The sequence below is a fragment of the Pelophylax lessonae genome (genome assembly GCF_965119305.1).
Source record: "Pelophylax lessonae genome assembly, chromosome: 8".
NCBI lineage: Eukaryota > Metazoa > Chordata > Amphibia > Anura > Ranidae > Pelophylax > Pelophylax lessonae.
The window spans coordinates 111,397,999-111,414,053 of record NC_138775.1 but is presented as its reverse complement, the minus strand read 5'-3'; the positions used below and the strand labels follow the sequence as shown (position 1 = coordinate 111,414,053).

Sequence of the window (16,055 nt, the reverse complement as noted above, 5' to 3'; positions counted from 1 at the left end):
TTGGTGTATCCCTTGCCTGTTGCAGAACCCTTTGCTAACGACTACCGCCTTTGAACCTGTGCTGCCTGCCCTGACCTTTGCTTTGTCTGACAACGCCTCTGCCTGTTCCTTTTGTACTACGCCTATCTCAGCAGTCAGTGAGGTTGAGCCGCTACTGGAGGACACGACCTGGTAGTTACCGCCGCAGCAAGTCCATCCCACCTTGCGGCGGGCTCTCGTGAAAACCAGTAAGTACTTAGAACCGATCCTCCGGTACGGTCCATGCCATTCCCTCACTGACACAGCGGATCCACTCCCTGCTCCGCTCCTGCTACCAGTCCGGACCCTGACAGTAAGATCCGGCCATGGATCCCGCTGAGGTGCCTCTGCCTAGTATCGCAGACCTCACTACAGTTGTGGCCCAGCAGTCGCAGCAGATCGACCAGCAAGGTCAACAGCTGGCACAGTTGACCACCATGCTGCAGCAGCTTCTTCCAGCACAGCAGCAGCCGCTTCCTCCGTCTGCACCTGCTTCACCACCGCAGCCTGTGGCCGCTGCCACTTCTAGAGTCCGTCTGTCCATGTCGGCCAAGTACGACGGTGATCCCAAGTTGTGCCGCGGATTCCTATCCCAATGCTCCCTTCACCTGGAGATGTCCGCTGACCAGTTCCCCTCGGAGCGAGCAAAGGTGGCTTTTGTCGTTAGCCTGCTTTCGGGGAAGGCCCTGGCCTGGGCTACACCGCTTTGGGACCGCAATGATCCTGCCATGGCAAGTGCCCAGAGTTTCTTTCAGGAATTCTGGAGTGTCTTTGAGGAGCCAGCCCGGGCTGCCTCAGCAGAGACTGCGTTATTGAACTTGTCCCAGGGGAGTTCCTCTGTCGGAGACTATGCTATCCGTTTCCGCACCCTTGCTTCGGAACTCTCTTGGAATAATGAGGCGCTCTGTGCTACCTTTAAGAAAGGCTTGTCCAGCGCCATAAAGGACGTCCTGGCCGCACGAGAAGTCCCTACCAACCTGAGTGACCTCATCCATTTGGCCACCAGGATTGACCTGCGTTTTGCAGAGCGACGAGAGGAACTGCTACACGAAAAGGGAAGTGCTCGTCCCAGACGCTTTCCTCGTCTGGCTCCTATCTTCCAGCATCCACCGCAACCCTCTTCTGGGCCTCCCGCCGAGGAAGCCATGCAAGTGGATCAGTCCCACCTGACCACGCAAGAAAGGAACCGCCGTAGAGATGAGAACCTTTGTTTGTACTGTGCCAGTACTGAGCACTTTCTAAAGGACTGTCCTCTCCGTCCAATGCGTCAGGGAAAACGCCCGCACTGAGTCAACGTGGGAGAGGCGTTGTTAGGTGTGAATACCTCCTCTCCACGCATTACTGTACCCGTGCGGATTTCTGTGTCCGCCAAGATCTCCTTTGCTGCCTCTGCCTTTCTGGATTCCGGTTCAGCCGGTAACTTTATGGCCCCCTTTGCTGGTGAACAAGTTCATCATCCCTGTGGTTCGTTTGCTGAAGTCCATCTTCATCTCCACAGTTAATGGAGAGAGACTCGACGGCATGGTGCATTTCCGTACAGAACCCCTCCAGATGGACATCGGAGTTCTGCATTCCGAGCGATTGGAGTTTTTTGTGTTACCCCATTGCACCTCAGAACTCCTCTTGGGTCTGCCCTGGCTCCAGCGCCATTGTCCCGTTCTGGATTGGACCTCCGGAGAGGTTCGAAGCTGGGGTCCGGCTTGTTTCGGCAGATGTCTCAAGCCGGTACGAAGCAAGTCTGCACCCGTTATTTCTCCTCCTCCCGGTCTTCCTGAACCATATGCAGATTTTTCAGACGTTTTTTGCAAGAAACAAGCGGAGGTGTTGCCTCCACATAGGCCATATGACTGCCCCATTGACTTGCAACCTGGCACTACGCCGCCTAGGGGAAGAATCTGTCCTCTTTCTCCCCCAGAAACTCTAGCCATGTCAGAGTATATCCAGGAGAACCTGCAGAGAGGGTTTATCAGGAAATCCTCTTCTCCTGCCGGAGCAGGATTCTTCTTTGTTGCTAAGAAGGACGGCACCCTTCGGCCTTGCATAGACTTTCGGGGTCTCAACAGCATCACTGTAAAGAACCGTTACCCTCTTCCCCTGATTAAGGAACTCTTTGACCGGTTACAAGGCGCCAAGTACTTCACCAAGTTGGATCTCAGAGGGGCCTATAACCTTATTCGCATCCGAGAGGGTGATGAGTGGAAGACGGCTTTTAACACCCGTGACTGGCATTTTGAGTACTTAGTCATGCCTTTCGGACTCTGTAACGCTCCAGCGGTCTTCCAGGAGTTCGTTAACAACATTTTCCGAGACCTACTCTATACCTGTGTCGTGGTCTATTTGGATGACATCCTCATCTTCTCTACTAACTTGGATCAACACAGTGCTCATGTCCGCTTAGTACTCTCCCGTCTCAGGAAGAATCGTCTCTATGCTAAATTTGAAAAGTGCTTGTTTGACCGTACCAGTCTCCCCTTCCTGGGCTACATCATTTCCGCCAAGGGACTACAAATGGATCCTGCCAAACTGTCTGCCATTCTGAACTGGCCTTGTCCCTCTGGCCTTAAGGCCATCCAGCGATTCCACGGATTCGCAAACTATTATAGACAGTTCATCCCGCATTACTCCACCCTTGTGGCACCAATTGTAGCCCTAACCAAGAAGGGGGCTAACCCAAAATCTTGGCCTCCCCAGGCCGAGAGGGCCTTCAGCGCTCTTAAATCTGCCTTTGTCACCGCCCCAGTTCTTTCCAGACCGGATCCTACTAAGCCGTTCTACCTGGAAGTAGACGCCTCCTCCGTTGGTGCTGGTGCTTTGCTCATGCAAAAGACTCCGAGAGGCAAGTCGGTTACTTGCGGGTTTTTCTCTAAGACTTTCTCTCCTGCGGAAAGAAATTATTTCATTGGGGATAGAGAATTACTCGCCATCAAGTTGGCCTTGGAGGAGTGGCGGCACTTACTAGAAGGATCGGTACATCCCGTGAACATCTACACAGATCATAAAAATTTATCATACCTCCAGTCTGCTCAGAGACTAAATCCCCGCCAAGCTCGCTGGTCTCTATTTTTTGCCAGGTTTAACTTCCGGATCCACTTTCGTCCAGCAAGCAAGAACTTCAGGGCCGATGCCCTCTCTCGTTCTTCTGATGTCACAGGAGAGGAAGTCAACCCACAGCACATAGTGCCTCCTGAATGTCTGGTCACCGTGGCACCTGTAGACTTGCGTAACCTCCCTCCCGGAAAAACCTATGTTTCTCCCCGTCTTCGCCTAAAAATTCTCAAGTGGGGACATTCCTCTCTTCTCGCAGGACATCCTGGCGTCCGAAAGACTGTACAGCTTATCTCCAGGAGATATTGGTGGCCATCTTTAGAGAAGGACATCTCTGAATTTGTGCAGTTCTGCTCTGTATGTGCCAGAGACAAAACCCCTCGCCAAAGACCCGCCGGCTTTCTCCAGCCACTTCCCATACCTGAGACCCCTTGGTCCCATATCGCGATGGACTTCGTTACGGACCTACCACCATCTCACGGGAAAACTATAATTTGGGTTGTCGTAGATCGCTTCTCGAAGATGGCGCACTTCATCCCGTTGCCAGCCTTACCATCCGCGCCTCAGTTGGCCAAGCATTTCCTCCGACAAATCTTCCGGTTACACGGCCTGCCTTCACATATTGTCTCCGATAGAGGAGTCCAGTTTGTGTCCAAATTCTGGAGGGCTCTTTGTGGACGGCTTAAAATCAAGCTGGATTTCTCTTCTTCATACCACCCCCAAACCAACGGACAAGTAGAGGGGGTCAACCAAATCTTGGGCGACTACCTTCGTCACTTTGTTTCCTCCCGTCAAGACGATTGGGTCGACCTCCTCCCGTGGGCGGAGTTTTCCTATAACCACAAAGACTCCTCCGCCACCAACAAGTCTCCCTTCTTCGTGGTTTACGGTCGTCATCCTCTGCCTCCTCTGCCATTATCCTCCTCCTCCGGTGTACCTGCAGTGGATGACCTGGTGCAAGACTTTTCTACCATCTGGCGTCAGACGCGCCTGTCCCTCTTACAAGCCTCATCCCGCATGAAAATCCAAGCAGACAAGAAACGTAGGCCTCCTCCTGTCCTGGTTCCTGGGGACAGAGTTTGGCTCTCCTCCAAGTACATCCGCTTCAGGGTTCCTAGTTACAAGCTTGGTCCTCGTTACTTGGGACCCTACAAGGTCAAGAAGAGGATCAATCCTGTGTGTTACCAACTCCATCTCCCTCCCTCCCTTAAAATTCCCAACTGTTTTCATGTCTCCCTCCTCAAGCCTGCGGTCTTTAATCGCTTTTCTCCCAAGAATCTTCCTCCCATGCCTGTATCCGGTACCTCGGATGTCTTCTCCGTTCAGGAGATATTGGCCTCTAAATTGGTAAGGGGGAGAAGATATTTTTTGGTGGACTGGGAGGGCTGCGGTCCTGAAGAGAGATCCTGGGAGCCAGAGGAGAATATCTTGGACCGCAACCTCATCCTCAGGTTTCTGGGTACCAAAAAGAGGGGGAGACCTAAGGGGGGGGTACTGTAACACTGAGCGCTCCGGTCCCTGCTCCTGGACCGGAGCGCTCGGGGCGTTCGTCCCATATTCACTCACCTGTGTCCACTCCGGCTCTCTCCTCCGCTCCCCGCTCACGTGGTTCCTGGTGTGCGCGCCCCTGCACCATAGGGCGCGCGCGTGCTGGCTGTTTGAAATTTAAAGGACCAGTGCACCAGTAATTGGTGCCTGGCCCAAACCTCCCTTCCTGTTTCCTGTTTCATGTTTCCTGTTTCATATATAAGTGACCTGCCCCTTCCTGTCCTTGCCGGATCTTTTGCCTTATTGCCTAGTGAAAGCGTTGTTGGTGTATCCCTTGCCTGTTGCAGAACCCTTTGCTAACGACTACCGCCTTTGAACCTGGGCTGCCTGCCTTGACCTTTGCTTCGTCTGACTATGCCTCTGCCTGTTCCTTTTGTACTACGCCTATCTCAGCAGTCAGTGAGGTTGAGCCGCTACTGGAGGACACGACCCGGTAGTTACCGCCGCAGCAAGTCCATCCCGCCTTGCGGCGGGCTCTGGTGAAAACCAGTAACTACTTAGAACCGATCCTCCGGTACGGTCCATGCTATTCCCTCACTGACACAGCGGATCCACTCCCTGCTCCGCTCCTGCTACCAGTCCGGACCCTGACAGTTATGGTGAGCAATTTTTAACACTGGTATTTTTGTGTAAAGGGACAGTGCCATACATGTAAGGTATATAACTATGTGATTCATATTTGTTAGGGCTCAATTCAAGGATACCAAAGTAAATCCGCTTTGCACCAAAAATAGCATAGCCTGAGCAGAGAGCAGAATTGTAGGGTATACCCAACAGGTCCACCCATCCATACCCAACAGGCTGCCTGCAGAAAACTACAATAAGGGGTGCAGATAAAAGACTTATCATTACATGGCCCTAGTATTTAGAGAGAAAAAAGACAAACCACCACCCCATTCCTCATACCTCTCCCTCCCCTTTCCAGTACCCCAATTTTCCAATTCTAATAAAGCTAAAGACCATAGGTATAGTCTGGCAGAAATTAGGCAGCAACTGGATATTTTTTTTCTGCAGCAAGAACTAAAAGAACTGACACAAATTTTGGGTACACAAGGCACAGGCAACTATTTTGGTTAAAACTAAAGCTTTAGCTTTAGATACAGTTGTGTAAAATTAGCAAACAACAGATCAGTTTTGCATCAATGAGAACAGAATTTAAATATGAATGCAGACACAGAAATCACATGGAGATATCTTCAATCCTATCCTTTTTTATTTTAGTAGATGTATTGCTTTTTTGGTAAACAAAAGGAGGAGGTAAGGTGCCAGGAGGCAGAAATGTTGGCACATAGCAGCACTGCTTTTAGTCTTTTATGTAAACCATTTTTTGTCAGGGCAATTCCTATATTTTTGGAGGGGATCAGATGGTGCTGTAGATGTGACTTGGTTATGGTGCATACTGTTTTTGCACTTGGCTGAACAAATGGTCAGCAGAAAATTCCTAGCTTGTGACACAAATGTTTTGGCATGTAAGATTAGATATGAGGGGGTGGTACATTTTCAGATAGGGAATAATAATTTTAGTAAATGGACAGAAAATGTTTCAGGTATATACACTGTTTTTGTAGTTTATCCTAGCATTTAAAGTATAATTTTGTTGGTTTGTTTCTGTATATAGGTGGAACCAGCTGGATCTGGCCATTGTCCTCCTTTCTGTAATGGGAATCACTTTGGAGGAAATAGAAATCAATGCAGCTTTGCCTATCAATCCCACCATTATCCGCATTATGAGAGTACTGCGCATCACTAGAGGTAACAAAAACTGTTGATAAACTGTCTAGAGAAAAAAACAACCTCACATTTCTCATAGCCAGTCACAATATCCATTTCAGCTACAACCATTTTTTTTTTTTTTTTCTTGGTAGAGTAGGGAAATAAAGACATCTGTCAGGTTTTAACTGTTCTCACTGCTTGTCCTGGTGATGTAACTATCTGTTATAATGTTTTTACAGTATGCAGAGCACCTGGAGAACAGGAGACATGCTGCTGCATCATGCTCTATAGCATTGGTGTCCAACCTTTTGGCTTCTCTGGGCCACATTGAGTGTAGAGAAATGATCTCGGGCCGCATATAAAATATATACTATTAGTTAAGCTATATAAGTAATAAAACGCAGCCGCGCCCCCTTCCCGTGCTGCCACCCCCCCCAGGCACTAATTTAACACAACTAGTAGATGATCCCCTGCGAGGCTGCCTCTGTGGCTGTCCCCCCGACTCGACTTCTTTCCTCCCCAGCAAAAAAAAAAAAAAAAATTGTCAGGGGCAGTGGGCTGCATTGCCTGCGGTTCTGGGCCGCATGCGGCCCCCGGGCCGCAGGTTGGACATGCCTGCTCTATAGTAAACATGTAGAAAGAACAATATAACTTAAATCAGAATTTCAGGCAAAGTTTTTTTTTTTTTTTTTTTTTTTTGTAGTAATAGGTGTGTCAACAAAAGTTACTTGTGGTGGTGTATATGCAAAGTCAGTATTGTTGCTGTGTTCTTTACAATGCTTCTATTGTGGCCCAAAATACTTCTGCCCACTTTGATATGAAAGCTGCCGCTCTCAGGTACAGCATCGCTAGTGTAATATAACGTATAATGTAGTATAAAGAGTATGTAACTCTTCTCTCCTTTTCTATTAAAATAATGTCTTGTATAATATGAATGGTCCACGGAATGTAAATGACCAAGGGGAGAGGGGACTGAATAAATTATACTATCACTTCTGTGCAGGGGAGCTGCAGCTCTCATATTGGCAGTGAGCCAAAAGTATAGCGGCGGGCAGCACTATCTGGCCATAACAAAAGTATAGATTGTAAAAGACAGAGCAGTGAATCTAAATTTGGATACACATCAGCAAAAGCAACTTTTAATTACGTTAAGCCGTTAAGTAAAAAACTCGCTAGTATTATAAAAAACAAAAAATGTTTGCCTGGAGTTCTGATTTAAACCCCATCCTGAAACAACTAGAGTATGACATAATATTTTACATGTTGCAGTTCAACACTCTGTTAGTTCATTACCTCCCTTCTTTTAATAGATTATTGCAATAAGTTAAGCAATTGTACAGAGAAAGGTAAGCTGTAATTGGTGACCATAATATGGTGCATGTTTATAAAATGCAATGTTGGGGTGGCTTCACTACTCCACCAGATTTGTAAACGGTGTATTGTGTTTTTCTCTTTGCTCTGTATGGGTGTGTAGCCTCCACTGAGACATTAACTATGCTACTTGTTGTATAGAAATAACTTCTGCTTTGCAAAATCCAGTGCTTTTAGTTGTTATGTTCTGTGTTGCTCTTTGATTTTATATAACCTTTTCTGCAACTAGATGCACTTTTTTTCTAAAGCAGCTTACCAACAATGACATTACATTAATTTCTGACTCAAAATGGATGCTTTTAATTCAGCTCTGTGGAACAGACACCAGTAGGGCAGATATGCAATAGTCTGCATAGAGAAAGACATCAGAGTTAGGAGAAAAGTATGCCCAGGAAGACTAGGAGAAAGGAGGTTACAGAGAGATTCATCTTGCTAAGGTCCCCACGCTTGAGTCATGTTTACATTCAAATGAGCAAACAATAGGCCGTATGCTATTCAGCAAAGTGTATTATCCCTAAGCTGTTTAATAGGTACACCCAGAAATCCCAGAAATAGTATCCTCAAAAAGGGTAATAAACAACCTGAAACCTACACTCTTCATAGAAAAAAATGGTAAATAGGAAATGGGGACAGAAAAAAGTAGAGTTCCCCACGGAGTGCAAGCGTAGATCATGAAAAAAACCCAAAAAGAATATCAAGTGTCCCAAAGGGCAAGCAAAAGGCAAAAAAAAAAACTGAAGTGGCCAAATGGCCAAGTGGGACATACGTATCAGATCTTCAACTTCCTGAGATTCTCTAAATACTTTCCAAGAGATCAATATTTGGCTGTATAATTGATATGTTCCCATCTCCTGGGCCAGGAGCAACTCCATTCAGACAATATGATCAATTTCAGTAACTCAATGCAAAAGGATGGAGACTTTGGTAACCTCCAAGGATAGGGAATACCAGCTATAGCTGCAGTAACAAAATGCCTAAGAATCCCTCTTGTAACTTATTTGATAGATCCAGGAAACATACTGTAGATAAAAGAACTACCTGTGCAGATATGGACCATAAGGTGAGTACCTGGATAGAGAACTGGCTCCAGGGGAGAGTGCAAAGGGTGGTGATTAATGGGGAGTACTCGGATTGGGCGAATGTGGAAAGTGGGGTCCCCCAGGGTTCTGTTCTGGGGCCAATCCTGTTTAATATATTCATACATGATTTAGAGGAGGGGATATCTAGTACAATCTCAGTATTTGCAGATGATACTAAACTAAGCATGCCAATATCTTCTATGCAGGATGTGGAAACCTTACAAGCGGACCTGAACAAAATAATGGGGTGGGCAACTACATGGCAGATGAGGTTTAATGTTGAAAAATGTAAAGTAATGCACTTGGGTGCCAGAAACCAGAAGGCAAGCTACTCACTAGGGGGGGGAACCTCTGGGTGAGTCTAGGATGGAAAAGGACCTGGGCCAAGCCGCTGCAAGCAAAGCCAACAGAATACTGGGATGTATAAAAAAGGGGATTCACTCCAGAAATAAAGAGATTATTCTCCCTCTCTACAAGACTCTGGTCCGGCCACATCTGGAGTATGCTGTCCAGTTCCGGGCTCCAGTCCTCAGGAAGGATGTGCTGGAACTGGAGAGAGTCCAGAGACAGGAAAAATGAATAATTAGGGGAATGGAGGACATCAGCTATGAGGAAAGACTACAAGCACTGAATTTATTCTCTCTGGAGAAGAGACGCTTGAGGGGGGATATGATATCCATGTGCAAATACTGTACTGGCGACCCTAGCATAAGGAACAAACTATTCAGAGAAAGGGATTACAATAAGACACGTGGCCACTCACTAAAACTAGAGGAAAGGCGGTTTAACCTTAAAATACGTAGGGGGTTCTTCACTGTAAGAGCAGTAAAGATGTGGAATTCTCTTCCACAAACAGTTGTATCAGCAGGGAGCATCGATAGTTTCAAAAAACTATTAGATGGGCTCCTTAAAGACCACAACATACAGGGGTATACAATGTACGGTTAACAGCAAACACACACACACATCATACTGTAGGTTAAGCTGGATGGACTGATGTCTTTTTTCAACCTCACTAACTATGTAACTATGTAACTATCTTGGGCTTTGCTTGGCAAAGATAGGCTATGAGTCAATATAAAATCTTTATCCCACTCTTCAGATGAAAAAGTAATTTTCAATTCAGCTGCTCATTTATCAAAAAGTCTAAAGGGTTTAGATACGCCGGAGATAATAAAATAGTATAAATAACAGCAAGGGCATGTTCATGAGGTAAATCTTGTAGCAACAGATATTCAAAAGGTGTCTGATCTCTAGTTAGTGCATCCCTGTTAAGGATCGACTGGAAAAATGTATATCAATTGGTCATATGCTAATTGGGGATCAAAGAATATTCTGAACCGAGGAAAAAGCTTGAAAGTGTACCTTTCTCAAATCAAAATGTTATAATAAGACAATGCAGGAAAAATACACTATATGATCAAAAGTATTGGGGCACCTGCCTTTACACACACATGAACTTTAATGGCATCCCAGTCTTAGTCCGTAGGGTTCAATATTGAGTTGCCCGTCCTTTGCAGCTATAACAGCTTCACCTCTATTGGGAAGGCTGTTCACAAGGGTTTAGAAGTGTGTCTATGGGAGTGTTTGACCATTCTTCCAGAAGTGCATTTGTGAAGTCAGGCACCGATGTTACACGAGAAGCCTTGGCTCTTAGTCTCCACTCTAATTCATCCCAAAGGTGTTCTATTGGGTTAAGGTCAGGACTCTGTGCATGCCAGCCAATTTCCTCCACCCTAAACTTGCTTATCCATGTCTTTATGGACCTTGCTTTGTGCACAGGTCCAAATCACATGGTGGAGGGGGGATTATGGTGTGGGGTTGTTTTTCAGGGGTTGGTCTTGGTCACTTAGTTGCAACATAACTGCTCACTAGTGCACAAAGCAAGGTCCATAAAGACATGGATGAGCGAGTTTGGAGGAACTAGTACGAATTTGTACAATTGTAAAATTTTTGTTATTCGGAGAGTCAGATATATCAGAATCTCCTAATAACAACAGTAACAAATTTCAATGCATCTGAAATAAATTATAATGAAACAAGAAATGAATTCATTTAATTTGGATGTTTGAAGCATCTGAAGTAATGAATGATCAGAATTAATTTGTGAATAGTTTATTGTTAAGGAGAAGCAGGGATAAGAAGATAAGAGATCTATTAGTAAAAGCAGCACACTTAACACATACAGTAGTTAGGCACATATTTAACCCCTTGATCACCCTAGACATTAACCCCTTTCCAGCCAGTGTCATTAGTACAGCGACAGAGTATAGTAGAGTTGGGTAAACAGTTTGGGCCGAACATTGGCTGTTCGTTCGTTTGAAAATCACCCAAATTATCTGGGTGTTCAACCGTTTGTTCGGCCCTGCATTGAAAGCCTTGATTCCATGAAGCAATGAAAGCTTGCCCAATCAGGGCACAGAGCACTGTCAGAGACATGATTGGAGAAAGTAATGATGACTCATTGCTCTTAGTCCCGCCCCACACTATAGAAATATTCTCCCCATAGCGGCCATGGGGCTCTGTTCAGTGCTGCTAGCGAGTTAGTGCGCTATAGTGTGCAATTGTGCTTCTATTGTCAATGTAGAATATAAGTTTAGTGTGAGTGTAGTGTAACCATTCGTTTTTACTTTAGTGTTAGTTTTGTGAGTGTAATGTGACCATTCATTTTTACTTAGTACCATTACTATTGTCAGTTTAATTTGTCAGGGCCGGTTTTCTGCAGTATATATCAGTGCATTACTGCATGTTTAACACAGTATATATCTGTGTGTTTCTGGATGTTTAACGCAGTATATACAGTATAAGTGCAATACTGTATGTTTTATGCAGTATATACCAGTGCATCACTGCACATTTTACACAATATATACAGTATTTCTGTGTGAAGAAAAAAGGTAGTTGTTGGATAAACTAGTAGAATATTGGTGTGAGCTACCTCCAATCCCAGGTAAAATATTGGAAAAAGTGTAACAGGGACAGTGGGACGCTACCCCTGAGGGGAGAGCCCCCACTGTACATGTGAACGAGAAAAGGGATGGTAAGGAGGCTGTCACAGCCAACTAGTTTGGAGCACCAGAAACCGCTGTAAAACAGCAATTTAACAAACAAAGTAATATAAAAATATAAACTTTATTATAGTGGTTAACACGCATACATATATATAAAAATGGAACCAATTCACATATAGAAATGTTATAAGATAATAACAGTACAAATAGCATTGTTTGTAACCAGATAGGATCGGTCTGACGCGTTTCGCATAAATGGCACTTTTTCAAAGACCGTTTGATGATCCTTGGTTAACTATCATAGAAAAAGAAAAGGGATAAGTTACAAAAAATCACAAGAAAATATATACATATGCAATCATTTAGGCACATATTCTCTACAGAATCATTTGATGCTCACCAAAGTACTCGTGCTGTAGGGTGCTTGGACAGAAGACTGGAAGTACTGGCTGCGCTACACACCATACAGGGCCACATGCAGGAGGGATGCAACCGGGCGAGGACATCAGGGTAATCACCCCTAGAACCTCACACTCAAGGAGACAGGGAAAGGTGCCGAGTCCCGCACCCTCAGGCTACATTCAAGGAGGTAACCTCCCCCACCACCATGCAGACCCAAGGCGTCCTAGGGGGATACCATCTGGGAAATGAATGAGATAAAACAAGGAAGGAAGATTAAGGGGCCTGAAAGCAAATTGATATGACGTCAAAGTTGATATAAGGGGGGGCCGCAGCAACTGGGGGGCTGTATATAGACATCTGCATCACAGCACATATATACCCCACCTTCCCGCAAGCAAGCAAGTGACAAGACTTGAATATATATATATATATATCATTAGACATAATCGATCCAGGTTGCATCAGGCAATCCCACCAAATAAGGATATAAGGCCCACTATAGGAGGAGCGGGGGGGGGGGAAAGAAAGCATACACATCCCCACTTACCCAATAGATTAAAATTGGAACCCCACTGATCCCGTCTGGAAGGTCCCGTTTGAGAGGGTGATCCCCGTAGCAGGGTGAGTCTTGATGGAGAAAGAGCTCCCCCCATGCAGGAACGCACAACCAGAGGGGGAGAGAGACAGCCGTGTCTGAGCATCGGCTGCCCTCCCCCTAAAGTACGGGGCTCCACCGGAAGTGACGCGGCCGAGAGATTTTGCGCCAAATCCCGGCGGAAGTGCTGAAACCCAGCCGGAAGTGACGAGACCGGAAGCCGCGTCACCCACGGCGCGGGCGCACAAATGTGGAGGCATATACCCGGGACTGGAGAGTACCCGGGAGATAGTCTCCTCATTGGTCAAATGAATTTGACCAAAGCCGGGAGCCAGGTGATTAATGCTCACCGGCTTTGCGACCGAACACCTCCCTATACATCTCCATGTTGATCCCTGGGTCCCTCAGGGGTAAATCGCACAACCAGCATCCAGGCATCGGTCCAGCGAGAACAAAAAGCCACAAGCACATACATATAAAGAGATATTTGAGACAATCAGAGAATCATAATATAATATTCCAAAACATAAAATGAACAATTTCTCACTAAATCATTAATGACGTGTTTAGAAAAAAAAAATAAAAATTTTAAACAAGGGAAAGAAAAAGATAGGGATTTAGTGGCCAATTAGATTATGGTTTATTTTAAGAAGGGTTGGTATGAAATGACTGAGTTTAAGCCCGGAGGGGTTGTGGCATGCAGGTTATAAATCCATCTGGCTTCCAATTTTAAAATTCTATTGTCAACATCTCCTCCCCGAATGTTGGGGTTGACCACCTCCAAGACATAGAATTTGACTACTTCAGAATTGAAGTTATGATGGTTACCCACATGCTTGCAGATGGGAGTGTACACCAAACCCACCTCCATGTAGTATAAATGATCACCCACTCGGCAAGCCAGGGACCTCTTAGTTTTGCCCATGTAAAATGAACCCCACTCGCAGAGGGCAATATATACTACTCCAATCGTCTGACAGTCTGCATAGCAATTAAGTTTATATACAGAGCCGTTCGGAAGGGTACAGGTTGAACCTGCCTTTATCCAAGGGCAAATATCACACTGGCCACACGGATAAGTACCTCTCCGTGTCCGATCCTCACTCTGTTGTACCTGCCGAAGATGGCTATGCACCATAGAGTCACGAAGTGACTTGGACTTACGGAAGACTAACTCTGGATATTGGCGAACATAATTGGACACTATCCTATCATCTGTCAGGAAATGCCAATTTCGCCTTATAATTGCTCGAATCTGCGAGTGATGGTCATTGTACGTGGTAACCAATCTGGTTGTACCAGAGCCTGATGCCTTTTTCCCAGAATTGAATATTAATTCATTTCTTGTACGGGCTTTAGCCTTATTATAGGCCTTCCGAAGTACTTTTTTGCTGTAGCCTCGGGACCTGAGTCTCTTTCTTAGGGCTGCGGCTTCCATTTCAAAATCCTCGTCCCTGGCACAGTTCCTCCGAAGACGGAGGTACTGGCCAAAAGGAATGCTGTTAATTAGAGGACGAGGATGGCTGCTCGTGTGATGCAAGATCGTATTGCCCGCAGTTTCCTTGCGATACAAGGTAGTGCGGAGCAACCGATCCCCATCCACGAACAGCCTAGTATCCAGAAATGGAAGACTTTCAAAGCTATATTGCATAGTAAACTTTAAATTGAAGGTGTTATCGGCTATCAGGTCCATAAACTGGTGCAGCTCCTCTACATTCCCAGTCCAAATGACGAAGACGTCATCGATGTACCTGCGCCACAAAAGAATATGGCGCAGGTACATCGACAAGGCCTCATCACGGAACACTGATTTCTCCCACCCCCCCAGGTACAGGGTCGCGTAAGATGGGGCACATGAGGTCCCCATCGCCACGCCCTGTACCTGGAGGTAGGCGACATCCTGGAATAGGAACACATTAGACCGTAATATATGATCCAGTAGGATAATGATGAAGTCTGCCATAGGCCATTCGGATTGGTCTTGTTCATAGAGGAAGGTGGAAATCACCTCAATACCCCTAGAATGGGGGATGCTTGAATATAAGGCCTCGATATCTATCGCGACTAATAGGGCTCCAGGTGGAACCACAATGCCTTCAACCGCCCTTAATAGGTCCAGGGTATCCTTCAAATATGAGGGTAGCCCCAAGATCAGTGGTCTCAAATGACTGTCAACAAATTGACTTGCAGGTTCTGTTTCGCATCCCACCCCCGATACTATGGGGCGCCCAGGGGGGTCCCCAAGGTTCTTATGAACCTTGGGGGGTGCGTAAAATGTGGGAATAATGGGCCACTGTACTTTCAGAAAAAGGTATGTGTCGTGGGGGATTATACCTTGATGGTAAGCATCCAATATTATAGACCGATATCTATTAGAGAAGTCTCGAATCCTCTCAAAGGGGATAATCGAGTACCACTCTATATTTGATAAGATTTTGAGGCACATCCGTTCATAATTGGGTCTATCCATCAGTACTACATTGCCCCCCTTATCGGAGGGCTTAATGACGATACTGGTGTTACGGGCCAGTCCATTCAATGCCTCTCTTTGAGGTCGAGTCAGATTGGATTTGTATGGTATATTGTCTGGTAATTGCTCAATGTCCTTTATTGTCTGTTTGACAAAGGCCCAAATAGAGGGGCACGTCTGGAGACTAGGGAATTTGTCTGATTTAGGTTTAAAAGAGGGGGGTTGTTGAGCTTGATTTGGATCACCGCCCTCATCCTCAGAGGAAGGAGGAGAGTCTGTGTCTTCAGGGGCATTATGCTCATTCTCCGCTAGCAACTGCATAAGTATCTTTAAGACTTTAAAGTCCTGTACCCTAAAATCCTTATAGGGGTTCACATCGCTACCCTCAGCCTTACTTTGTTCTTTGTCGTACAGGAACCTAAACGTTAGGTTCCTGGCAAAGAGTTGCACGTCCTTCACAAGGTCGAATTTGCTCAGACCTTGTGATGGACAGAAGCCCAATCTGAGTACCTCACATTCCTGATTCGTAAGTTGATGAGTTGACAAGTTGATAATGTCTAAAGTGCGGGGGTCCCAATAACAAACAATGCTATTTGTACTGTTATTATCTTATAACATTTCTATATGTGAATTGGTTCCATTTTTATATATATGTATGTGTGTTAACCACTATAATAAAGTTTATATTTTTATATTACTTTGTTTGTTAAATTGCTGTTTTACAGCAGTTTCTGGTGCTCCAAACTAGTTGGCTGTGACAGCCTCCTTACCATCCCTTTTCTCGTTCACAGGTACAGTGGGGG

At 45.7% G+C, this 16,055-nt stretch overlaps 1 protein-coding gene across 1 annotated transcript in view; it reads left to right on the top strand.

Annotated features, from left to right (window-relative positions):
• Positions 1-16,055, top strand: part of CACNA1I (calcium voltage-gated channel subunit alpha1 I) — a 2,042,880-nt gene that overhangs the window by 1,625,639 nt on the left and 401,186 nt on the right. Inside the window, exon 26 of the mRNA XM_082266478.1 lies at positions 6,230-6,363. Coding sequence (XP_082122604.1) covers positions 6,230-6,363 — 134 coding nt within the window. The remainder of the gene's footprint in view (positions 1-6,229; positions 6,364-16,055) is intronic.